At 38.6% G+C, this 25,694-nt stretch overlaps 2 protein-coding genes across 4 annotated transcripts; both read right to left on the bottom strand.

Moving 5' to 3' along the window:
- Window positions 1-416: 416 nt before the first annotated feature.
- LOC117435174 (rho GTPase-activating protein 1-like) lies at window positions 417-13,957 on the bottom strand. Of its 3 annotated transcripts, none has more exons than XM_034058186.3 (13): window positions 13,782-13,957; window positions 10,147-10,324; window positions 7,835-7,918; window positions 6,141-6,228; window positions 5,488-5,619; window positions 5,086-5,172; window positions 4,869-4,967; window positions 4,394-4,501; window positions 3,929-4,005; window positions 2,629-2,706; window positions 2,384-2,512; window positions 2,122-2,225; window positions 417-1,797 (listed from the first exon to the last, which is right to left on the bottom strand). In XM_034058186.3, exons 2-13 carry the CDS (start codon window positions 10,283-10,285, stop codon window positions 1,618-1,620), a joined length of 1,305 nt encoding a protein of 434 aa, XP_033914077.3. In that variant the 5' UTR covers window positions 10,286-10,324; window positions 13,782-13,957; the 3' UTR covers window positions 417-1,617. The 3 variants fall into 3 exon arrangements, with proteins under 3 accessions (XP_033914077.3, XP_033914076.3, XP_058859123.1); XM_034058185.3 differs by having other exon boundaries at window positions 13,787-13,957; XM_059003140.1 differs by lacking the exon at window positions 13,782-13,957 and adding an exon at window positions 12,899-12,919.
- A 400-nt stretch (window positions 13,958-14,357) lies between these two features.
- On the bottom strand, window positions 14,358-24,942 carry LOC117434678 (prothrombin-like). Its single transcript, XM_034057280.3, has 14 exons — window positions 24,808-24,942; window positions 21,744-21,904; window positions 21,262-21,286; window positions 21,080-21,145; window positions 20,667-20,772; window positions 20,211-20,350; window positions 18,428-18,724; window positions 18,127-18,237; window positions 17,595-17,721; window positions 16,071-16,238; window positions 15,484-15,657; window positions 15,167-15,345; window positions 14,774-14,844; window positions 14,358-14,585 (listed from the first exon to the last, which is right to left on the bottom strand). The coding sequence occupies exons 1-14, from the start codon at window positions 24,881-24,883 to the stop codon at window positions 14,436-14,438; spliced, it is 1,851 nt and encodes a 616-aa protein (XP_033913171.3). The 5' UTR covers window positions 24,884-24,942; the 3' UTR covers window positions 14,358-14,435.
- Between the last annotated feature and the right edge of the window lie 752 nt (window positions 24,943-25,694).

Below are 25,694 nucleotides of genomic sequence, written 5' to 3'. Positions count from 1 at the left end.
CACACTTACATCTGCACGTAATTTTGAAACTGCTTCTGTAAGCTTTTAGCTCCCCTTGTTGACTTTGCTCAAGGTAAAACCTTCATAACCTCAAATTAGGAGCACACCCGTGTTTTATTTCTTATCCTAAATCTTTAGCAACAGTGAACATCAGTAATTTACTGCTAAGAAATAAATAAATAATAATACCATCTGTAGTCAATTGCCACAAACTTGCAGATTTACTCTTTAGTACTGTTTTAAATGGAGTACTAGCTAGTGCTGTACTACCTTAGTACCAATTGCAACACCACCCCATTTTTAAACATTTGCAGTACTGCAGCTCTTCCATATGCATTTCTGTGCAACCTCTTTGTATATTTTACAAGTCGTTCTGAGACCAGATTTGTACCCTTAAATGATGAGAATCTAAAATATTTAGGGACAAAAAGAAACCATTTTATTGTCTGTAATACATGTAATGTATGAGTTTTCTTATGGGCAGTATGCTTCTAATTATATAGATAATTGGTAACACAGGACAAGCTCATCTGGGAAATAAATAAGTAAATGATAACTAATTGAACAAAACATTTTATTTGGCGGTAAATACAAAAGATGTAAAAAAAAAGCATTGTTATTTATGGAATTAAAAACCAGTATGTGAATACACTTCAGAATAATTTGTGTTTTCAAAATTAAAATGACATTAAAAGATTTACTTCTACACTTTAGTATGTAGAAACCTTCAATCCAAAATACATAAAAACTGCCCTTTAAAAACTGCAAACACAGTGTAAAGCATCATAAGAATGTAAGAAAGTTTACAAATGAGAGGAGGCCATTCGGCCCATCTTGCTCGTTTGGTTGTTAGTAGCTTATTGATCCCAGGTAATGTAAATATGTAAATGTAAATCAAAGCACTCCATGGACTGCATTTTCCAATCTGCAAGTTTACTGGGCTATATAGAGCAATGCAGTACAGTGCTCACCCATTATACTGCCTGTTTGTGGCTCCCAATAGCCCCATGCCATTTCATTAGCACTCGCCCTTGTAGCTCACAATTATAGTATGAAAAACTGGGCAGCACTGTATGTGACTCTAGTAGAGGCCTGTGCATGGAAAAAGTGTGGTACCTAAGTGTGTATGTATGGGTGATGCTAATACTAGATAAAAAAAAAATAAATAAATAAAAAATAAAGTTTTCAGATGCCAGGAAGCCTCCACCCTGAACTCCTCACATTCCTAATTAGTACCTTCTTTGGCAGTCACTCTATAAACCTTTTCGAAGATTTATTACGAGTTCTACCTATTTCTATCATGCTACTAGATTAAAACAAGATGAGTACTGGGTCGCATTCCATTGCTTTAAATAGTACTGGAATAAAAGTATGTACAGTACCATGTTTTCAGATGCCAAGATGAAAGGAAGCCTGCTTCCTGGTTACATTTTTTTTTCTTCCCTGCTATCTGTCCACAGCCTTTTCTCAAATATTTTACCCCTCAATACAAACCCTTTTATCAGTAGCCAGCCTTTGCATTCTTTAATATACCCCCAAACAAACTGAAACAACGTGCATTTGGCATTTACAAAAGGAGAGAGACAAGGGGTACTGTGTGTGAGCCGAGGCATGGAGTTAAGGACTGCCCTCCTCGAAGATCTCCTTGTGATTGTCCAGCAGCATCCTTGTGAAGTTGTTGATTGGTCCGATGGCACTCAGTGTCATGGCAGCATCTTTCCCCCACAGGAGGTTGGGTCCGAACACCACAGCGAGATTCATGTTGTTCATCTTATTAGAATCACACTGGCCAGACACCTGCAGGAAGGGTCATATTCTCAAGCTTTACACAGATCCTTTAGTTCATTCAGGTACTGCTGGGATGCACATCCAGACACCAATGCAATTTTTAAGTGGTCCAAAGTAGTATTATGAGGTTACAGTTAATGGTATTTCACAGGTAGTCTGTTATACTATATCTATGCAAGTAAGGTATGCAAACCGATTAAAATGTGCACGATAGGCATGATTTATGCAATATTTAATTAGCAATAATCCCCTCGGGAAAAATATCTACCGATAAGTAAGTTAAAGCCTATATTTTCTCATATTATATACATGTAAAGGCTGATTCTCTCTTACCTGCGCCAGGAACTGAATGAGGTACCTGAGTGACGCAGAGTTCTCCTTTGGAAGGGTTCCTAACATGCTACGGACAATGCTGACTTTTGCACCTTCGTCGACATCTGAAAAACAGCTGAATTTTACACCAATTGGGAGAAATACTGATTTTGACACATGATAAAAAAAAATTAATTCACATGCTTGTAGTGCACCGTATTTAATCTATATTATGTTCTGTTGTTCATGGTTCGGAAAGCGATTCCAATCAGGTCACACTTACTGTGGAAGTTGACAATGTCATTATAGAGCTGAAATGTGAGGAGTGGCTCTGGGAGCTCCCTAAGGAATGTCTTCAGGATCACAGCAGGAAGATGAACATCTTCATACTGATGGAAGCTTACTGGAACCCCTAGAACAAGCACATAGAATGGGGAGTCACAACACAGTACCACTTGCAATTCCAAAAGAACATCTAGTTAATTTCAGGATTCATCATTAGGTTACAGGGCTATTTTAGTCACTTACCAGTGTTATATTTATTCTGGATTTCCTTGACCAAATTTACATTGCCCGATCTCCGGAATATTCCTTCTGTGCACATACCTAATAAAAAGGAAAAACACTCATTTACCAACAGGAAGAAGCATATATAATGTATGTGTGTATGCAATAAGGCCTGACAGGGTGCTTGTATACGTCAAATATACAGACGCCTCGTGGGGTTGTGCAGCACGAGACGAAGCGGAGTGCCTCCAAACCCCCCGTATACTCAACGTATACAGACACCATGAAGGGTCTTACTGCAGTTATAATCCAAGTCAAACAGTGGATTTGAAAAAAACAAAACAAAGCAGAAGTAATTTTTAGGGCATAAAATGTGTTTTTTTTATTAAATATCCTTACACCAATAAAGGGACCACAACAGCAGTCCCATTTATAACTGAACTGCACACTAAGTTAAGCTGAGTAAATGTATTTAATTGAAAACATGCAAAAGTAAGTAAATATTTTTGATGTGTTGAATTGCACATTGCCATTGAAAAGATCCACCAGGAGGCGGAGTTGAGACGGCACTGAATTCATTTTTTTCTGTGAGTGCAAGACGCTGTTATTTCAGCAGAACCGGAGTAAAATGACGTCTCGGATTTCAGTCATTGTTCAAGGTCTGTGTCGGAGAGGGGTGGATAATGTGCAAAAGTGTTTTTTTGTGTTTTTCTGTGGTTTTTACAAACGGCTAAAAATACATTATTTGATGTGACAAAGTCAGGGTGAGCGAGTATAAAAAGACAGTGTTTTTTGTTTCCTTTTCTGTTTTGCTATCTTCCAGTTCAGAATGTCTTCTTACTACTTGTGGTTTTTTTTGCTGGTAATTGGTCACTCAATTTTATACATACTGTACATCTGTAACTGTAAACAAGATGGCAGCGCAGTGATTTAGAATATATGACAAGCCTCCAACTGTCCATATCCATCCAATAGAAGGACAGCTGGAACCTTGCTTGACCAATCACAGTGTATATTATATTATATGTTGCTGATTTATCAACAGATTTATTTCTATGTTGTGAAGACAGAATCTATAAATGATATTTTCCATTCTAGTGAGGTACAGCAGTCCAATGTGATGAGTTCAGTACAGTACAGGAATGACTGCAACAGTGACTCATTTCAGACTCCTGTGCCCTAACTAAACCTAGCAAACATTATACATCATTTTTACATTAGCACAGCAAACCTGTTTTTTTGCACTTATGTAAAAACAACCTCAATGGCATGTTACCTCTCCCTGGTCTCCTGAATAGCATGGTTTACTGTAACTGCTCACCATGTTCCTTCAAATAGCTGACTGTCTCTCTCATAACTAGAGGGATTGTTTCTTTATCAGGGCTCTTCTCCCACAGTCTGAAAAAAAATGTAATTCATCAAATAAATTCTACCAGATAAACAGTGCTTTACACAAATAGAATATATAAAAATTGACCAATATAGGTCTCAAATTGATTTTGGAAAGTAATGCATGAGTTGCATCAGCAGCAATGAATGTGTGATAATGACGCTGCTATTGGCAAGTGTCCTGATGTAGGAGGGTGTTTATTACCAGGTAAGATTTTTTGCACAAGTGTATGTATGGTCATGCAGGTTACAAGGATATATATTTAATTTTTATATCGCTTTATTTCCATGGTAGATGCCATTATAGTTCCAGATACAGAAACCTAAATGTCAGTTTGATGGGCATCAAATAAGGTAGCACATGGGTTTTAATATGGATGGGAAATCCAGCACTTACAGTGCAAGAGAAACTCCAAACTGCTGGTTTGGCAGCGGGGGTCTGGGTGGGGCTGTTTTTTGACCCTGAGGTTTGAACTTCAGTGCTGCTTTGATCTTTTCATCATAGCTTAAAAAAAAGAAAAAGAAAAAAGTAAGAAACTCCTCTACACATTTGCAGCTTAAAAAAAAAAAAAATACAAAATTTACCAAAAACTATACATTTGAATTTGACAATAATGTTTAGTTACAATTCTATTGTTCCAAAGTACGTCTGTAACATGTACTGTAGTCAACACCACACTGCACGTGTTCATAAAGAAACCCCCAGAATACAGAATGAAACGCACACTTTCGTCAAACCTGTACTTTAAAAGTTAACAGCTAATAGTATTCTAGGATATGAGAGAACTTTCTTTGAAAATGTAACTGTGCAAAAGAGATGTGGTCAATTCAAATTAGTCTACACATACAATGCCGTACTATTTATATCTTACGTTTTCACCCGTTGGGGTATCACAAGCTGTTCACATTTCACATGCTCTTCCAACTCACTCAAGTAGTTCATGTAGAAAATCTTCTGTCCAAACTTGAAGCTGAGAATGACAAATGGGATTTTTAAAAGCATCACTTGCAACTGAAGGGGGGGAGGGGAGGGACGGACGGATGACAAAGGATATTAAGAGATGTAAATGCAAATAACAAATGTTTTACCTGATGAATGGTTTGAACAGAATAAGTATTGTTCTGATGAAAGTGGTGGGGTGGACAATGTAGAGGGCCTTGATATTCTTCTTATATCTGCAAAAAATAATTCACAGTGCAGCAAAGGGTATGTTTAAGTGTTTTACAAACCGCTCATGCATTTCATGTATGGGGTTGCTTATTGACAAAGACAGAAACAAGGGAGGTCTACATATATCCTGTAAAATTTTAGCATCTCTTATTTTGAAAACCCTAGAGTTTCAGAATGTTATACAAATTAATATGAACCAAATCCTAATTTCAGTATACATTCTTCTACCCACTTCTATTATTTAGAAATACTAAAAGAAACGCTATAAGTTCAATGGCAAAGGTTTAGACTGGAAGTCTTTTTTCATTGTCCTCACTTACTTTCTATCAAATTCCCGATATGCATCTCTGAGCCAGGTTAAGGATGGCTTGTTCTCACTGGTGAGTCCGTGGTGAAAATAAATGAGTGTGTAGTCACTTTCAACGTACTGATCCAGAGTATGCTTTAGGTATCTGAGAAACAGAGAGAAAAGGGGTTAGGGGGGAAAAACATGGGAAGAGTTAAAACAGGGCCTAAAGAAAATGTGCTTGTATGTAGGGACTGCCTTTAATCTAATATGATCTACTAATAAAAATGTATGGGTTTTATTTTTCCAAGCAAATACTTTGTCAGTGCAGTTTTTATTTATGCACAATGTATGTTTAACTTAGCTGTTGCACTAGTACACCACATTACTAAGATGAAAAATGACATCAGCAATTGTACAGTAGACGACTTTTGTCTGTGAAGCAGTAAGTCAAAGCAAAAAAAATTGAATGGAGACTATTTAAGAATAAACTGTCTCACCAGCCTAGAAAATGTGTTGTTTTTTCCAATCACTAAGTGATAATAAAAATGAAATAACAGTGGTTAGCCATGTCATGATCTGAATATAATGAATCTAGACTCGCATGTACATAAAATGTGCTGATAAGCAGCATGACTTCTATTAAGAGGAACAGAGAATTGTAATAAGCAGGAAACAGTTACTGACCCCAACAGTTTCTGGTGGTCAAGCTCATGATTTGGGGGCATCCGACAGGCACTGAAGACAATAACTTTCCTACCGTAGTTATCGTCACCTAGAAAGAAACAAAAAGCACTTACTGTAAAAGCAGTGCTGGTCTCCGCTTGAAAACAAGGTCAGTTATTCAGGAAAAGGAAAAAAACAATACAAAAGTGTGTGGTCTGTATTATTATTATTTGTTTATTTAGTAGACGCATGTCCTCAATATGGCAGCTGTATTAGGACACATGTCAAAGTGAAGGGTATTGTTCTAGGAGTGAGACAAGTTGTTTCATATGTTTTATAAGAAAACAGCTAAACTTTCCGCTTAGTTATTTACATATGCAAAGCACTTCACACTCAACCACGAATGTGCTGTAGTTTAAGATAAAGGTACACTTTTTAAAATGTACACTCAACTGCATTTCTACGTTTATGTAATTTATTTTAGTGTTAGAAGTAGTACATGAAGCAATAATGTATGAAAATGTGCAAATTACCACAAGGTTTCACACACTTGCTTTTTGGCCAATCAAACTAAAGTAAAAAATACATTGTGCAATAAAAGTTTAAAGTCACAGAGCAACATGCACACTAGTTTACCAAATAAAACAAAGCCATCAGATACTGAGTGAAAAGGATGCATGCATACATTTTTGCAGAACCTCAGTTTAAGATCACAGTTCTGTATGCATATATATACACACACACACACACACACACACACACACAACTGACTCTAGCAGGAAATGTCCTCTGTGTCTGACATTAATGCTTAAATAATACACATCAGGAAAAACAATGAAGCACACAGCACACCACCGCTTGTTCATTATTCTTTAAGCGTAGTCTTTGAGGGCTGCTGTTTTCTTTATCTCCTGATCATGTGATCTAGGGATGTATGAACCACTGTTCATTCTTCCTAGGGTTTTTTCACTGTTTTACCACACCATCATTCAGTGGGTTTTGCTACTTTGACAGTTACAGCAAGCCCCTTTTTTCCTCTCCTATGTATTCCTTCACTGAAACCTTACTCATTGTACCTTATAATTACTGTGTTGTACTGCATTCTGTATCCTAGTTTAATAGGGTAATCAAAGCAGGTCTAACTGTGTAATATGGTAGTGCAGGATATCCATACATGCTGTCTATATCCAATGCCACACCAGTTTTCACCCACTTAATTATTTGTCTATTATTATTTGTTTATTTAGCAGACACCTTTATTCAAGGTGACTTACAGAGGCTAGGGTGTGTGAACTATGCATCAGCTGCAGAGTCACTTACAATTACGTCTCACCTGAAAGACGGAGCACAAGGAGGTTAAGTGACTTGCTCAGGGTCACACAATGAGTCAGTGGCTGAGGTGGGATTTGAACCGGGGACCTCCTGGTTACAAGCCCTTTTCTTTAACCACTGGACCACACAGCCTCCTAATAATGTAATAATGTAATCTTTGTAAATATCCAAACCACCATGAATGTAATATCCTGAACCCTGAATACAAAAGAGCTATTAACTGTTTCTGTTGTGTTTCTTTTGGTTCCTCTTTAACAGCTGAAAGAAGTACACACTGGTTTAAAAAAAAGATTTTTGATGACAGTTACAATTCAATCAAATCAATAAGCAGCATAAGAAAACCCAAATGTTTCTAACCCAGTCCTTAGAAAGGGCTGTATTACCTGCCACTTCCACAATCTGATGTCTTGCAATGTCATAGTAAGGGTCGTCCCATTTACAGTCCAACCCTTTGGAAACGTCAGTTTCTACAAAAAAATAATAATAATAATAATAATTAATTACATAAAATCAATGAAAAAAAACTGCATACCACACTTCACAGCACATGCTAAATGAACAGCGTCCGTGGATGAAAGGTTTCTACATATTGTTAATGTGTGTGTGTGTGTGTGTGTGTGTTGGAAGGAGATAAAGTAAGCTAGTCAATAAAAGATTCATAACATCAATACAATGTATCTGTTACTCTGTTTAAAAGTGGAAACATGCAGACTATCTCTGCTACATTCCCGCTAGCTGTTCGCCACGTCGCCACAAGTGAAATGTTTTCCCTAGTGGCTCAATTATTTTTCACCAAGTTTGCCACGTTGGCAGAGGCGTGGGAAAAGTGTACTTGAGTAAGACTGCCAGCACAATTACTTTCAAACGTGTGCTGGTAGATGATTCAATACTGTTTAGTTTGATTTAATTTTGCTCAATGAAAGCCCTTTAGCTTGTTCACGTAAAACGTATGCCACAAACGTTGTGTTTGGTGGGAGGACAGAGGTTCTAATTAGAAACAGTCAGCGGACGGCGCTGCTTGTAAAAAAAATAATAATAATTAAAAACATGGCATCCAAACGGAAAAATTCTTGACATGTTTTAAAAAATAATAATAATAATAATTCTACAGACAAATGATCAGAATCATGTTCCGAAAGATGTAGCCCAAGGAACACCAACGATGTACACACAACTAAAACATGAGCGTGATAGTCACAGGGCGGTGAAGCAGTTCTGGTTTCAAACATACCCTCTGGTCCCGAAACATTTTCACAGACGGCAAGCCAGAAACACAGCTTCAAAAGATCACAGCTACGTTTTTTTTTTGTCTCTTTAAAATGTGTTGAAATATATTTTGGAAATAGTAACAGAGTGGATTCGAAAGAGGAACAATTTAATAAAAAAATAAACACATTTATTATTTTAAAAAGAAGGATTCGTCTCACTATGATATATTGAGTTTTAATGTCAGAATCGGTGCAATATTACCGTCAGTAGTCCCAGGTGAAAGAATATGGTTTAAAAAAAAAAAAAAAAAAAAGTTTTGTTAAACACAGTAGTGGCTGTACAATCCTACTAATATTATTAATCACATTAGTACAAGCTTGTGTAACTAGAGCTGTGGTTGGTCAGGTAGGCATTAATATGAACATACACTAGCACTGTCCTGCAGTGGAAAAAAACCCACAGCAGTCAAAATAGAATATCTCTGCAAACCTATTCAGAAGTTAGGAAATCTGCAATGACGTTTTTTCATGTGGAACTAAGTTTAGCATTTATTAAATGGGAATCAGAGTTATAGTGCACTTTAAATATACTGTTTATGTGTATTGTAGAGGGTAGGGTCTGGCATTTAAATATCTACGTGTTTTCAAATAAAATACACATCGTTTTGCCTTGTGAAACAGTATGTTTAACTTGTTTACAGTACTGTTAAGTGGCTTAAGTTTTTCCAGTGTGGCTAAAAAATGTTAAGCTGCTTTAGCCACAGTGGCTAACTAAATGAAAGTCTTAGTGGGAACATAGCTCTGAATTGCTTTCTTTTCTGCATCCATGATGAGTCACTAAGTTTAATTGCAGAATAAGCCAGCGACTGTTTTATTGGCTGGTAATGATGTAATGCAGAGTAGAATGCCAAAGGCTTCATTTTAAATGGTGTAGCCTGGTGTTGAACTAAAAGAAAGAAGAAAAAAAAATCATACTGACTAATAATGATATTCTTAATAACTGTCATTATCGTTAGTAATGTTCTAGTCATTTTGTTGGTGTTCCCACTAAAAACTTGACTCCAATTTAACATGAAACTTGCAGATTTGGATCTGTGGAATCTCAGCTGATGTGAAGTTCTAAAACTGGCTGATAGCATGAATGAGTCACTGTGGGGGTCTAGGCACATGTGAGGAGCATGTGTTGGAGTCTGAACACACTCTCGAAGAATAAAGGATTCTCCAACTGTAAAGCAATCCCGAGACAGACAAGTTCTCCTCCAACACTGTTCAGTTCCCCGCTCATGCAGTCAGTGTTCTAGAAGATTTCAAAGCTAGCACATCAGTCCTGAGCTATAGTGAACTAACTGAACTACAGTAAAACCAACCACACTTACTCAACACACTGTTAGAGCAGGAACATAAAAACCTTGTTTTAGTTCTACAGCACTGTAACTGCACAACTGCTACACACCAGTGACAATGACAATGCAAGCCCAGGAACTTACCAGACTTGCTCATTCCAAGCTCCTCGTCAGAAGGCCACTTCTTGACTTCCAGTGGGGAGAGTTTAAGTTGGTCCAAGGCATTGGCTGGGTCAACAGATGCCAGGCCACCCTGCAAGTCTGGCAGTAGATCTGATTCCATGCCCAAAACTGTACTTTTCTTCTACAACTCTTTAAAAACCTAAAATCAAGAGAAGAAAAACTCCATTGAAACGTTTGAAGGTTACTGGTTCCTAATTTTCATTTAAGGAATTATACATTTGGCAACAATTTCTAATGGACTGCACCTTTTCCTTTCTTCCCCTTTTTCAGTCATAAAACTACCTTTACTGTACACAGAATCACATGTGACCATCTTTAAAACAGGCAACACCAGTTTAATAGCAACATAAATGAGATACTAAACCTGTAGATTTAAAATAATAAAAATCCCGACCAACACAGTTTACAGGACATGTCAGAATCCACAGGAGGCATCCTTTTTCTTCACTCAGATGTTCTGAACTGTAGCATCCCTCATTCTAAGGAGCATGGCTTTCATATCAGGAAGCTGAACCCAAATACAGTTTTATGATTGCAAAAATACAACCACTGTATTACACAACAGATGAGCTATAGTACCCTGATCTATAATGCTGATATGCTTCATGTGAAAAGAAATACCATGTTCTTAACACATGGTTTCCTAACACTAAATTATTATTTCCATTACACAAGAGTAGATGTTAAAACTTCATGCTGATTTGAACTCGGCTCTCGCCAAGATAAGCACCAACTAAGACGTAGCTTTACAGTAAACTAATGTGATCCATATGCGTCTCCATCCATTTACGTTTCCTTCCATATGATGATGTAGATATCCTTCTGTCTGGTGTTAATGGCTGAAGTGTAATGCTGGCTCCAGGGATCAGCTTATTTTGCCTCCCTGGCGCATCAGCACACACAATCATTACTGGTTAAGTGGGTGTAACTGCATTGTCTAAGTGGCATTCCAACTGAAACAAGCCTCAGCCAGGGGCCTATTAGCACATTATGCAATAACCAGAAGCATTAACAGCAAGACAGTGAATGGGTATCATTTAAAAGAGACATTGTATGGTACAAGCAGAATAGAGATCAAAGTTAGATTGTGTTTAGTGTAGTGGCAAATGCTGACGATTTTAAGTATCTATTAATTACTCACCAAACTTCAAGCTACCTTTAGAACCAAGACAATTGTAAAAGAAACTTATTATCCAGCACCAAATATATAAATAGTTGCTGTGTCAATACAAGGAAAAAATGTATGGGACCATGGCTTTCAATGTGTGTAGAAAAGGATCTCATCTGCTCATGCATAGTTCAATCAAAACTGGAAAATCATATCCCAAGATAAAGGCTGACAGCAGCAGTGACCTACTGTATACTCACTCAGAAACCAGTCTTGTATCCAATGTTCAGTGTCTCCCTTCATCCTTACTTCACCAAACAGTGACTTTAATACATTAGCTACACAGATACAGTTCAGCTTTATTCCATGCCGAATAGTCTATATGGCCCCAAGCCCTTATTATTCAGTAATTAGCTCCACAATGCCATCGCATATCACTATGTCTTCCCACCAAATAACTGTGCCTGTACTGTTGAAGCTGAATTGGCTTAGAAACTACGTGGCACAAACAATACATCACTGGGAGATGACATGCAGAGACATGCAACTGGAAAAACAAAAAGTGGGGAGGGTAAAACTATCAAAAGTGTTCCAAGGGGGCATTAATGCCCCTGTATGCACTTAAAAAGTGTACCTGACAAAAGCTAAAATATTCAAAATGTACAGTTTTCCCCAAACCACTTGCTACACCTGAACGCACTGCGGCTCGCACAGAACCATATTACAAACTTCATCATCTTGACACTGCTGCACAGCAAGCCTCTTACTGCAGTTCCTGGAACATGGCCTCAACTTCTCTGACTAAGTTTTTCACAGTTAAATCTCATTAAAATCACCTTCACTTCAAAACAAATCAAGAGGGAGAGCGATATATTAAAGTTCCAACGTTGCTCCAAGGGACAGAGAAGGGGCAACATGTGGTGCATAATATCCAACAGCAGAAAGTCATTTTAACTTATTATTACTAGAGCATCGAAAATGTTAACAAACCTCATCCTTTGATCTACTTGTATTTGTTCAGGGTGTTTGGCTAAACATGTTGCACAACCAGTCATGAGTCAACTTCACACTCAAGTTAACAAACTCTTACTCTGCGAAGGTATTCATTTTATTTAAATGTACAGCACAGAGAGGTTTGGATTAAAAAAAAAAAAAAACATGCTGCTCAGGCTGTAGAAATAACATAATGGAATTATAAATGCTGAGGTGGCAAAATGTTCCTGCTGCAGAAGCAATATTAAGAAGGTCACACTGTGGTGAAAATGAATAACCACAAATCCCAAGTGGCAGAGTAACTTCCCTTTGCTAGAAATACATGCAAGCAAACAATTCTGTAAAGAAACAAAAATAGAAGACTTAGTAGGTCCTACTCATATAATAATGCATACAATGAGACTTGATAAAGAAGCCAATGCATGGCCATGATTATGTCTTCTACCACAACAATCTTGCAGCCCTCATATAGAAATAACATATGAAGGACTGCTGATACCAGTGGCACATAATAGCACATAAGAAAAAATCCACCTTTATGCAGAGCTACATTATAAGTGTGCAGAATAAAATATTAAAAAAGCAAATGAAACATGTTCTATAAAAACTTACCAGCTACCTCACAGCCCTATCCCTAGGGAATAATTCATTCTTCTGTGATATCACCTGTACCCTTTTGTATTAAATGCAAACATAATAGCCATATCAACTATTATTCTCTTGTTAGACATTACCTAGGTGTCTACAAAGCTGCACTCCCATGCAGAAACTTCCATTTAAAAGCAGTAAAATTGGAACCACCTACATCTGAATTCTAAAGAATTTACTAAACATAAACCAACAACACGGCCTTTCTCTTTGTTTCTTTTACGACGTACAATTGGCTAATACTAGCCACAGTCATCTGACTGTATTCTAGTATGCAGAGTTTGCTATTTGAAAACAGGGCTTGCTTAATGATAACGTTGACGGCGCATCTTTAGACACTGCTTACTCACTGTAATGCAATTCATCAGAATCAATACAATTCACAAATGCTCATGACATGTTTGCTTACTACAATCTGAATAAATTCAGGCTGGTGGGAAATCGGTCATGGTTGACAGTGGTGGTAGCGATGCAACAGCAATGTGTCATCCATAATATATTTAGTTTACAGTAAGCGCTTGAATGCTTAGCATACATCATTCATAATCAACGATATGACTATTACTTCCTAATGCTATTTTAAAACACGCACACAACTCGGGTAAAAATAATGGACAGAGAACACTATATTGGTATATTCATTACCGGGTATTTATACATGCGGACAACCTCACTTTTGTGTAATCACCGTGCCCAGTTCGTCTGTACAATTACAAATGTGATTGATCATAATATATGTCATCCTGAACAGCAAACATACAGTCAAATTTAACAACCGTGAGACTATCACTTCCAAAAAAAGGTGCTAAAATGGAAAGCATTGAAAACTATACTAAATATGACTGACCTTACCTTTTCTTTCCTCGAAACGCGTTCTTCTTTTTAACGATCGCGTGTATCTGCTAAGCTCGTCTTTTTTTTTTTTTTTTTTTTCCTACAACCTGATTTCTGTCGAGAAACAAACATCCGGCGGATAGAAACCGGAAGCAGCGTCTCTCTCAACCGCTCCCACACCACTTCCGTCAGAATTTAGCGGACCGTGACGCATAGCTGTGGTTGCCGGTATTAGAATATAACGTGTAATATATTACAGTGGTAGAAGACAGAGTTAACTTAAGGATTTTAAATTCAGTGTACTCTTAACGTAGCTCTTTTTCTTGGATCAGCGTAAGTCTTCAGCCAGCACCAATATACACAATATAATATACACCAATGCTGAATGCTCTTCTTTTGAGTACTTTTTTGTAATTAACTATAATAGGATTTCGTGAGTTTAAACAGTCGTTTGCTGATGAACCTGATAGATAAAAATATGCAATGCATATAAAATGTTTGTTAAAAACACACACACACCCCTAACTAACATAAAACAGGTTTCATACGTTTTTAGTTCTGTACAAATAAGAGAAAACAAAAAACCATATTATTTTTTAATTTTTTTATTACTACACACAAAGAACTGCGAGAAAAAAAAGGCCAAAATGGTGTATTCTTTAAACTTTCACGATTCGGTTTCTCCATCCGCTATGGTTTTCAGCATCCATTTTCGCATACGGAAAAGGTGAGTGTAAAATCCGTATTTGCCGCTACGATCGCAGCCTTCTCCCCAAGACACAATTCCAATCTGGTACCAGCGGTCATCTTCCGGGTTCTGAAACAAATCAAATTGTTATCTAGACAAAACGCTACAGTGGGGTTTTACACAACTCCGCCATGTATTCAATTGAACTGGAATGCACAGGGTCTGACCGACTTAGTATTATAAAACGTGTCTGTGTTCTCTGCACTGCAACACTTGTCAAGTGCATACAGCTGGTAAAACAGAGGAAAGTTGCAAACCTTCATGACAAATGGACCCCCACTGTCACCCTCACAGGAATCTCCACTTATAGAATCTTCTGGGCTGAATCCTGGCAGGTGGAAGAAAGAGGAATATTATCTATAACTTTCAAACTTCAACATCTGTCTACCATGCTATTTCTACGGAAGCCAAAACTATAGAATCTCTTTAATAAACTACCTTAAGATGGTCTCTAATAGTCACCAATTTAAAGACTATCTTTACACGACCCGTTTCCTTCTTTGTAAGTCTCCTTTAAATGTTGCTGACAGTTTTATGCCACCAGATGGCAGTGTTGCCTAAGTAGTCAGAGAGGCAGATTCTTCATTCACTCGTTTAAAAGAGTGTGTACAGTAAAAACACATGCATAACACAGTGAATAGCAGCTGTACCTGCACAGAACATATTGTCAGTCACTCTGATCTTGGTGGAGTCGCGACAGGTCTCCTGCTGAACAATGGGCAGGTGAATCTGTTGCAGGACCTGCGGTAGAGATTGGGGAGAGCTTGTCCACGTCTCATACAGGTTTCCCCATCCCGTCACACGCCCCTTGAACCCGGCAAACATCAGCCTAAACAGGAAAAACAAAAAACAGTTTACAACCGATTGGCAACTAGAATTCTACAGGTTCAGATATTGGCACGCTCATTTTTATCAGGGTGAGGGTCATTTCCTGTTTATCAGTTTCCAATTCCAATATATTTCTTACGTCTTAGCAACTTTCTTAGTGGGCAAACAGATGGGCACGATGTTCTCTGTGAAGGTCAGTGGTTTTCTCAGGTGCAAGAGAGCAATATCTCTGTCCAAGTTCTCTTTCCAGTTATATTTGGGGTGGAGGATAATTTCATCCAGAGCAACAATTTTTTCAGTTTGTTTTTCAAACCTGAAAAAAAAGATAGAAAACTGAGCAAATTATATTGCAATCATTTAAATTATGCAATACTATTATATATATATATATATATATATATATATATATATATATATATATATATATATATATATATATATATATATATTGTATTTTTTTTAAATCATAACAATTATACTGCAGAGTATGTAAGTAAAAATAGAGTTAGGAACATTTAAATATCTGGATCTTCTGTTACCCTTAATAAAAGCACAGCAAAGTGTAATAAAGCACAGTGAAAGCACTGTAAAGCATAGGTATACATTGTAAAGCCCCATAGCGGTGTGGTAAAGCATGGTATAACCATGGGAAAACTGAAAAATGATGGTGCAAATTTAAGCATGTAAACTTTCATAACAATAAAGCTCCAGGAATGACCGGCTTACTTGGCGCGGTAGTGTTTGCCCACTCTGACTAAGATGTCATTTGCTGTGAAGTTTTTGTTCCAGGGTGGGTAGAGAATGCAGTGGGCAGCCGTCAGTATCCACTGGTCACTTATGAGACTGGCTCCACAGAGCAGCTCCTGTGGGGCTTTCCGGTACAGCATTACCTGCCTGGAAGGAACAAGGTATGTAAGCAGTAATACTGGACATAGGACCAAACTCCCCCTGCCACACCTGTGCTACATACACAAAGACAGTGACAGTAGGTGGGGCTTGAATAGTTAGGTTAATGTAGAAATAAAAAGCAATTTAAATTTCATTTGATGCAACTTTTGGGTGGTCTCAAATTGGCCACAAACATTATATTTCAAAGGAGACTTGACTAGCACAGGGATGCAAATAAGACTCCAATTGCGCAGAACATGCCTGGTTTTACTATGAGTATACTAAGACACACCTGAGCTTGTTACCTATATGCACTGGGACTAATGAAGCACATATTAAAACTTGGAATAGGTGAAACTGCTATGCAATAGGAGCCTTTGTCTCTTTATTTAGTAGTGGCCAATTGTTTTTATCATTTTTCCCAATTTGGAATGGCCAGTTATTTTTTTTTTTAGGCTCAGCTCACCAACCCCCTCGCTGACTCAGGAGCGGCGAAGACGAGCACACGCTGTCCTCCGAAGTGTGTGCCGTCAACTGACCGCTTCTTTTACACACTGCAGGCCCACCATGCAGCCACTTCAGAGCTACAGCGTCGGAGGACAACGCAGCTCTGGGAAGCTTACAGGCAAGCCCGCAGGCACCTGGCCAGACTACAGGGGTCGCTGGTGTGCAGTGAGCTGAGGACCCCCTGGCTGACCTAAGCCCTCCCCACCCCCGTGCGGTGCTCGGCCAATTGTGCGCCGCCCCCTGGGAGCTCCCATCCACGGTCAGCAGTGGAATAGCCTGGACTCAAACCGGCGACGTCCAGGCTATAGAGCGCATCCTGCACTCCATGCGTAGCGCCTTCACCGGATGCGCCACTCGGGAGCCCGCCCTTGTCTTTTTAACTACTCAGAACATTTATGAGTAGGTTGTGAATCAAAATCTCTTAAAACCATTTGACCTCAATTAAAATGTAATTGTAGTTGAACCTTAGCACGCCTGTGTAATTGTAATTATGCCACATAATTGGCGATTACAGTTCAGTTATGCATTTATTTGTCATTCGATCATTACTCTTGTATTTTCAACCACTTAGTGACCCCATTTGTTTGGAAAAAATGTAAGTTAGCATAGTATGTTTCTGTATTAGTACCTATGATTATTGCTTAGTTATTTAGAATAGAGAGTAAATATGTTAATGTGTGTAGTTCTTACCGTTTAGTATAATTGTAATTACTGAAGCGTAATTGTAACTAATACGGAACAAAATAGCATTGCAATTTCAGAAAACAATTCTGTTGTAATTGTAATTATAATTGAGCCCAGGTCTGCCACCGACAATCCCCGAATATGGGAAAGCGATGTTTGAAGCATGTTTACCAGGGTGCACTGCCCTCCTCAGCGTTGACCCCCTTCACAATCCGACTCGCTGCGTAGGAATCAGTCAGTTCCTGCTCGTTCTGATCCTTCACCTTTATCTGCTCAAACTTGGGCCTGACTCCACATTCTGAAAAGGGGTGGAGTGGAGGTATATTAGCTAGCTATTACCCAAAAGTTTCATTCACATTTATATTTACAAAAATATTTATGATAAAGTTTCTTTAAACAAGCAAGCAATAAACCAGTACAGTTGTGGGACCTAATTTAATAAAGCTGTTAATTAATTCCAATATTGCATGTCTCCATTATGTCTAAAAATCAATTAAGCAACACTACTAGATACAGCTTAGCTACATAAAAGGTACCAGAATGCACCAGTATAATACAAATATATATATATTAATTTAGGCGCCCTGAATATTTCACTCTTGCTAACTTCGGCCGTTGGATTTATTTGTTCATACTGATGTTGCATTGATGAACACAGTGGAAAACTTGAAAGAAGAAGAGATCCTTTCAATCATGTACACACCATCTTCGCCTTTGCCAAAACTTTTCAGGCTGAAGAAGGATGTACGCGGGCCTTGTAAAACCGTGCGACCAGAGAGCGAATCCTCGTCCTCAAACGCGTCCAGTGGGTCATCTGTGTAAAGAAAGGAAGACTTAGAAGCTTTATCAAGCCTATATACACGTAGCATGGAGACTTTAACCACCAGTCAATCAATGACTTAATACCAAACAAAAAAAGGTGTGCATGCTACAGCCAACTAGATTCTAACAAGCTTGCTCTTTTCTCTCAGAGAGAACGATTGAAACGCTCCTAATGTACTCACCGCACAGTTTGATGTTGCAGTAGTCAAATGTAATGTTTGGGTGGTCCACGTAACACCAAGGACCCTCCAGGTCTCCGTCTGGATTGCGGCAATGGTTTTCCACCAGCTTCACCTCGGGTGAAAATGTCTTGCCTTTGCTAAGCTTGATGGCCTTGGGAGAGTTCCATTTCAGGCACTGCATGTTGCTTGCAGAGACAGAAATGGTGCCGCTGTATTCCAGACCGTAGTCGTGCATGCAGTCCTTCTGATCGTACACCGGTTTCGCACTGGCGGTAGGTGCCGATTTGAGGGGCTCACCTTAATAAGACACAAGACTGTCCTCTAAATCTCACATTATATACTGAGCATCAAAAGAAACTTATCACTTATATTTGGATAAAATTCACTAGATGTGATCGAAAAATGACAAACTCTGTTTTAGAGCAGGTGCAGCAACTTTTTATTGTGATGATTAACAATTGACATCACAAAGATGCTGCAAAATGATCTCTCTCCCAGATTGTGGCCTGTCATTGACTGGTTATACCGTCTCATCAGGTTTGAAATTGCTGGCTGTGAGCACCCAAGACGGCGAGCCACAGCACGCTGCCCTAATCCAGCCTGCAATATGCCGATCGTACGAAGGCGCTGCTCTCTTGGCAGATGTGGCATATTGTTTTTTTTTTCTGTGATTTTCTTTATTGCTTTTATTCAAACTTGCAATTCAACAGCTGAAATCACTCCATATCCAGTGTCCAATCAACTGTCTCACTAATTAGGTGATTAAGTGCATATGCTTCAGTCATAGTCACTCAAGTGTGTCATGGTCAAGGATGAATGATCGAGTGATTAAAAAGAAACCAAAAACATTTCGTCAATGTCCATCATTTATATACCTTTTTTTTCAAAAATAAATGTGTTATAATAGTGATGCGTTTCTTTTGATGCTCAGTATAGTTACACATTAGACAGCACCAGGGAGCCTCTGAGTGTCTCACCTGGTAAAGACATGTGGTGGTACAGTCAGGGAGGTGGAGGTTCACTTTACATCGTTCTTAAACTTTCCCTACTTTTTCCCAGTTCTCGTTTCAACTTCTAGTATATCTCCTTCTTAATTTTAATTTATAGAAGTTTTAAAGCAGTGTGTATGAACTCTATGGAGATCGAGAAGTTGCCTTGCCAAAACTTTGAAAACAAAAAAAAAACATATGCATTATAAAATAGATACATAGATAGGAAACTTAACACGGTACAGTTATACACGCAGTGACGGAAGGGGATTGTGGCATGGCAGAAGCCCTGCTGCTGTAAATAGTGTGTGTGTGTGGGAATGTAAGGTTGCCAGGGATGGGGTTAAATCTAACCCTGCCAGCAATCACAGGTGTGGCGTTTCCCCATTTAGGTAACTGGGGAGTGGCTACATGTGGCTACATGTATAAAGGAACCAGAAAGGATTGGTTTCTTGGAGGAGTCTGTGCTGTGATTTTTGTACTGGTGCAGCTTGGAAGTGTGGTCTTTTGTTTGAACCTTTATTTTGGTCCTCGTGCTGTGTTTTGTGTTGTTTGTTCAGTAAAGTGAGCAACAGCACTTTAAACCTGCAGCTCTGTCTCTGGGTCTGTTTCCTGCCGGTAGCCAGCCTGGGCAGTGACGCTACCCTATCACAGGGATATTGAAAATATGGGTTTATGATATCAGACAGCCCTTCGTGGGATCCGTCGTGCATCCCCTAGCTGCTGTTATGTCCAGAACAGAAGGCTGTAAAAGCTGAAGAGGTGTTGTTTCAAGACTGTATCTCCTTGCTTACCACATATAGGTACGATACATTCCTCGCGTCTCTCCAGCGGGTCTCGGGTGAAGCACCAGGGTCCTTTCGGGGAGGAGTCCGGATTCCTGCAGTAGTTCTCAGCGAGATTCTTTTCAGGCATCTCTGTTACGTTAAACTCGCTGGAAAACAGTTTGGGGTTTTAAAAGATCATTTGGCTAAATATAAAAATGTCTGCACGCAAATGTCAGCTTCTTCACAAACCTGGATTTCTTATTCCCCCCCACCCCACCTAAACTTTTAAAGAAGTTAAAATCAGCAACCAAAGTTATGAATCCTGAATCTCAGATCAATTTTAGCCCAGTGTTCTCCATTGCTATTCTTTCATGCCCGGTACTCTGCATTTAAAAATCAGGAATATATATATATATATCCATTGCAGCAGCGCAATGCCACATTGTAAAGAAACTGATATTTTACAAAGAGCCAGAAACATACGTAATTCTGTGAGGAAAGTTGCTTGTCCAGTATTGGCAGTCTCTTCCAGACTCAGTGACAGAAATATTGCCTCTGTAGTTTTCACCAATTCCCATCACACATTCACCTGACAAATGAATAACCATTGATGATGTGTTAATTGAATCCATCCACATACAATACTGTTCCCTTATTGTGTACATTACACAGACCAGGTGCCATATGATTGAACAGTCTTTCATTTAAACCCAAACAAGCCTCTAATCTTTAGAAGTTAAATTCACTAGAAATAGCTGGTTATTCAATTATGTGGCAGGTAATCGATTTCACCTTAAAGCAGGATGTGAAAGCCAGTGTTTGTCCTTCCGTGGCGTGGCTGTCTTAATTCTACCTCACTAGAAATTACACACCGGCTCTCTTTACACTAATCTTACCATCCAAACAAGTCCTCAGCGGAGGTAGGTTCTGCTGGTTTCTACTACCCTGGTTGCCTTCACATGCTGAAAAAAAAAGAAAAAAAACAGGTAAAGAAGATTAATAAGAATGACAAACAATAGACAGCGAAAATTAAAATCTGTTTTAAAATTAAAATGCACGAGTCCGTTTTACGACTTACCCAAGTATCTTTTCCAGAATTCATCCTAGATCAAAAAAGAGAACTAAGATTGATTAGCAAATAAATCGATAGACTTTGTTAAGCTCTACTGCATGCTTTCACAGGATTCTGTGAATTAGCAATAATTAAATAGATATCACTATGTACCAATTAAAGATTTTAGGATCTTGCATTAAACTGAATGGGTGCCTATACTGTATAGTACACAAAACTACAGTTTTACTTTGTCACAAACTATTGCATTCTAATCTTGCATTTCTTAACAAGCTTAAGTGAAGGTTAAGTTTAATAAGTAAGGCTGTGTATTTCTCATTTTGTGACATGAAGGGCTGTTGTCTTATTAAATGGAGGGATCTACACAGGTTTGAAAATCAAACCCACAGTCTGTAGCTGATGTGGTTGTTCAATGTGCTATCATACGATTTTTTAAAACCAAGGGGGGTATACAAAGACAAAGCGATGGAGGTTAACTGTTTACTTACGGTCTTCCCATTGTCTTCAAAGACCTCTCTTGCCTCTTCACGGCTGCAGATTTCCTCCAAACATTCCCTCTCTAGATTCCCTCTCCTTGTCTCTTCGAAATACCCATTTGCCCGCCGGGAGCGTTTCAAAACCGACGACGCTGTTTTGCTGTCCAGAAACACTAAGGACACGTGTGAAACCCTTTATAGTGTGCACTGGAGGCTAGTTAACCTGTCAAAACCCCAGCCCCTCACAGACAATTTCCGCCCGGGGGGCTGTGCCCTTAAATAAATCACAATATCTTCCAAAGTATAGACAGCACAGGCATGGTTCAGGGCTTGAATTCAAGGTAACCCCTTGGGCATCAAGACTAAAACCTCAGGTGTGATAAAAGTCTTACTCAGTACCACACTGGAAGGAGATATCCAGAAAAAATACATAAAAAAACAACAAACGCTTTTCATTTTTTTATGTTCTATAGTCATTTTTTCAACTTGTAGCATATGAAAAGAGCCAGAGTTTTTTCCAGTGCTTCACCAACATGTCTACTATACTGGGTAAGAATTTGGAACTGTTTGAACAAAGGGATCAAATTCTACAGGAGTTTTTACAAAGCTAAGCCCAAGGGTCCCCAAACCTCTCCAAAAATAAACATTGTGTAAATCTTTATGTCAATTGATATACTAAGTTCTAAAGGGATGTTATCTTCTGGCACCTCACAGCTAGTCATTGCCACATGCATTTGCCTTTGAAAGGCTTTTTTTTTTTTCCCCCCCTTATCTCATTCAAGAGGTGGGCGTGTTTGTTTGCACATCGATTACTCTGTGATAGATTGGGTTACAAACAAAGTAAAGGAAAGCTTGTGACCTCCCCTACAACGTGACCAGGGAGATTTCACCATCATCAAGGTTGTAAGACCAGAGCAGCAAAACGCAAGCTAGTCGATTGCTTTTGTTTTGAATGCATGGGGGTACTAGACACATTGTGAAGGGGATATCTCAGCGGTGACATGACGGATTCAAAACATTCCTTCGCTGTTTGACGGTAGGAAAACAACGATTTTGATATCGAGTCAGCTTTTTTTCTCTTTTGCTTTTGTAATAATATTAAAAATGAGTTATGAAATATAATATTTACGTGCAGTTCGTTCAAAAGGGTCTTACTCTTTTTGCACGGCGAAAAGCATCTAAAAACACAGTGTAATTTTTTTTTTTTTTGTTCCTGGGTAGTAAGTGTTATTTCCTAATTGCTTATGCCTCAAAAGTATAGAAAATGGCTATTATTCCCCACAAACTTTGCTTTTGTGACCAGGACAGTGATATTTTGAAATTTACCTATTTTCCAGAACATTCCAGATAGATTCAGTGCTGAGTAAACTTGGAGTAACTTCTAGAACTTTCCAGTAATATAAATAGTAGTATAAATACAGGGGCCTTAAGCCCACCAGTTCAGTTTAGTTCCAGCTGCCTAAGTGGATACATATCTACATTTTTCTGAGATGGCATCAAGGTCATAGGAGACTTAAAAATGGTGGCATTCCTGATGGGTCTCCAAGGCAGTTTTACCAAGTTTCCCTGCTATCTTTGCCTTTGGGACAGCAGGGACACCAAGGCGCACTACCACAGGCGGGACTGGCCACAGCGGACCGAGTTCTCTGTGGGGAGGAACAACGTCAAGTGGGAGCCACTGGTGGACCCCCGGAAGGTGCTGATGCCACCACTGCACATCAAATTGGGCCTTATGAAACAATTTGTCAGAGCTCTAGATAAGGAGTCGGCAGCCTTCAAGTACCTTCAAGACTTCTTCCCTAAGCTGTCTGAGGCAAAGGTCAAAGCCGGTGTCTTCGTCGGACCACAGATAAAGAAGATCCTGGAGTGCAATGAATTCCCCAAGAAGCTCACTAGTAAGGAGAAAGCGGCTTGGAACAGCTTTGTCGCAGTGGTTCGGGGCTTCCTGGGCAATCACAAGGCCGAAAACTATGTGGAGCTGGTTGAGACTCTGGTGAAGAACTACGGCACAATGGGCTGTAGGATGTCCCTAAAAGTCCATATCCTTGATGCTCATCTTGATAAATTCAAGGAGAACATGGGAGCGTACTCGGAGGAGCAAGGCGAGCGCTTCCACCAGGATATACTGGACTTTGAACGCCGCTACCAAGGACAGTATAACGAGAACATGATGGGAGACTACATTTGGGGGCTGATTCGTGAAACTGATTTACAGTATAATCGTAAATCTCGAAAAACTACTGACTTCTAAATCTTTTGTAGACACTTTTGTATTACTTTAGTATAAATACATGTTAATTTGGATTCATATGTTGTTTTTTTCTGACTTTATGTGGACGAAAAGACACAAATTCGCCTGTTTTATCATTGGAAATAGGTACATTTCAAAATATCACTGTCCTGGTCACAAAAGCAAAGTTTGTGGGGAATAATAGCCATTTTCTATACTTTTGAGGCATAAGCAATTAGGAAATAACACTTACTACCCAGGAACAAAAATTGTGTTACATAGTGAAATGTTACACAACTAGTAAGAGAAACCAAGAATAGTGATAAAAAAAAAGCAGTCTGAAAACAGTACAATATTAGTGACACTAGAAACGAGGGGTGTCTTGGTACAGCTTGGTAACCTGCAATTTCATTTTCTTAAGATAACTTATCCTTGCATAATACAGCCGAAAACAATGTTTAGAAAACTAAAAAGTTTGATGGTTATCAAGTTTTATTATATATTTTTCCAGAAACCAGTTTTGATGGTAATACACGCAAAATATTTGTGAATCTGAAATTGTGGGACATCAGTTTTATCCAGGACACCCCTGTAAACATACAAGTTAAGTTTATTTTATTTTATTTTAAAAAAAATGAACATAAAGCCTTTTACTGAAACCCGGTTTTTGACAATTAATTCACAATATTTTGTAAAACTTTATTTCTAAGGTATTTCTCATAGGACAGTATTAATAAGAACAGTAGTAAACTGTGGTTCATTATGGTACCATGGAAATTAACCTCGGAGATTCTTTAAAAAAAAGTTCAAAATAAAGCTAATAAAATAATAACAGGTTGCTCTTACCATTTTCACAATGCGAGACCTGTACAAAATAAAAGACTAGGATACTTAAAAAAATAGGTGGCGAGATTCCTCCCATGTCTGTCGATGCCTGTGGCAGGATTCAAGAGTGAATTCTGTACTCAAAAAAAAGCAGTGAGCTCTCTGGTTAATATTGAACCGAGAAAGTTAATGAAGACGTGTGTACGTCACAATGAGTCAGGGACACAGAAACAGGTCGTCAAACAAACTGGGGGGGTGGGGGGTCTTTTGTTGTTGAATGTCTGATTCTCATAATTCTGGTCCCTTATTCAAACAGTGGTGGGTATTAAGATGTTTAGATCAGTTGGTTGTACCACCCAGGGACTGTAGTTACTACATACAAATAGTAGCTATACATACAAATCAATAAAATAAAGAAAAGTCCCTCATCTCACCACACAGTTCTCTCAGTTTTACATTAAAGAATCATTATAGTGTTGGCTAATGCCTTCGTCAGTGCAATGACCTCACAACTCAGATAAAGCCATTAGCCAAAACCTGTCTGCTTGACCACCATGCCTATTCAGAATTACCAAAAAGCTGCATATCCCCATTTATTCCACAGTGCATTTGCTCTATTTTTGTCAAAAGCAAAACACAATTTTATAAAACTAATAAGAAGTAACCTGCCTAGCTGGACTTTACTGTACCTTCAAACTTCAACACATTTGCACTTTTATTTTAGTTTCATAAATAATTATTCAAATTGCACACAAAATTAAACAATTTGATTCATAGGGCCAATGTGCTGCTGGATTATACAGACAACCCATAAACTGAGCATTTGAATGCTGAGGACAACAAGTTTGCATGACACAACGGCAGCTGCAAACAAGTGAGGTTTGTTGATTTGGTTTCACGTCCCAGCT

Source organism: Acipenser ruthenus, chromosome 28 (assembly GCF_902713425.1).
Source record: "Acipenser ruthenus chromosome 28, fAciRut3.2 maternal haplotype, whole genome shotgun sequence".
Taxonomy (NCBI): Eukaryota; Metazoa; Chordata; class Actinopteri; order Acipenseriformes; family Acipenseridae; genus Acipenser; species Acipenser ruthenus.
This window is presented reverse-complemented; position numbering and strand designations above follow the sequence as displayed.

Excerpts from the sequence above, each read along its gene's own strand:
- LOC117435174 (XM_034058186.3), bottom strand. The coding sequence starts at position 10,285 with ATGGAATCAGATCTACTGCCAGACTTGCAGGGTGGCCTGGCATCTGTT. Across the intron at positions 4,502-4,868 it reads ATACCCCAACGGGTGAAAAC|CTATGATGAAAAGATCAAAG; the intron begins GTAAGATATAAA and ends CTTTTTTTTAAG. Across the intron at positions 2,226-2,383 it reads TGACATTGTCAACTTCCACA|ATGTCGACGAAGGTGCAAAA; the intron begins GTAAGTGTGACC and ends GCTGTTTTTCAG.
- LOC117434678 (XM_034057280.3), bottom strand. The coding sequence starts at position 24,883 with ATGGGAGGAATCTCGCCACCTATTTTTTTAAGTATCCTAGTCTTTTAT. Across the intron at positions 20,351-20,666 it reads AACTTTCCTCACAGAATTAC|CGAGTTTAACGTAACAGAGA; the intron begins GTATGTTTCTGG and ends ACTGTTTTCCAG. Across the intron at positions 15,658-16,070 it reads GGCAAACACTACCGCGCCAA|GTTTGAAAAACAAACTGAAA; the intron begins GTAAGCCGGTCA and ends CTTTTTTTTCAG.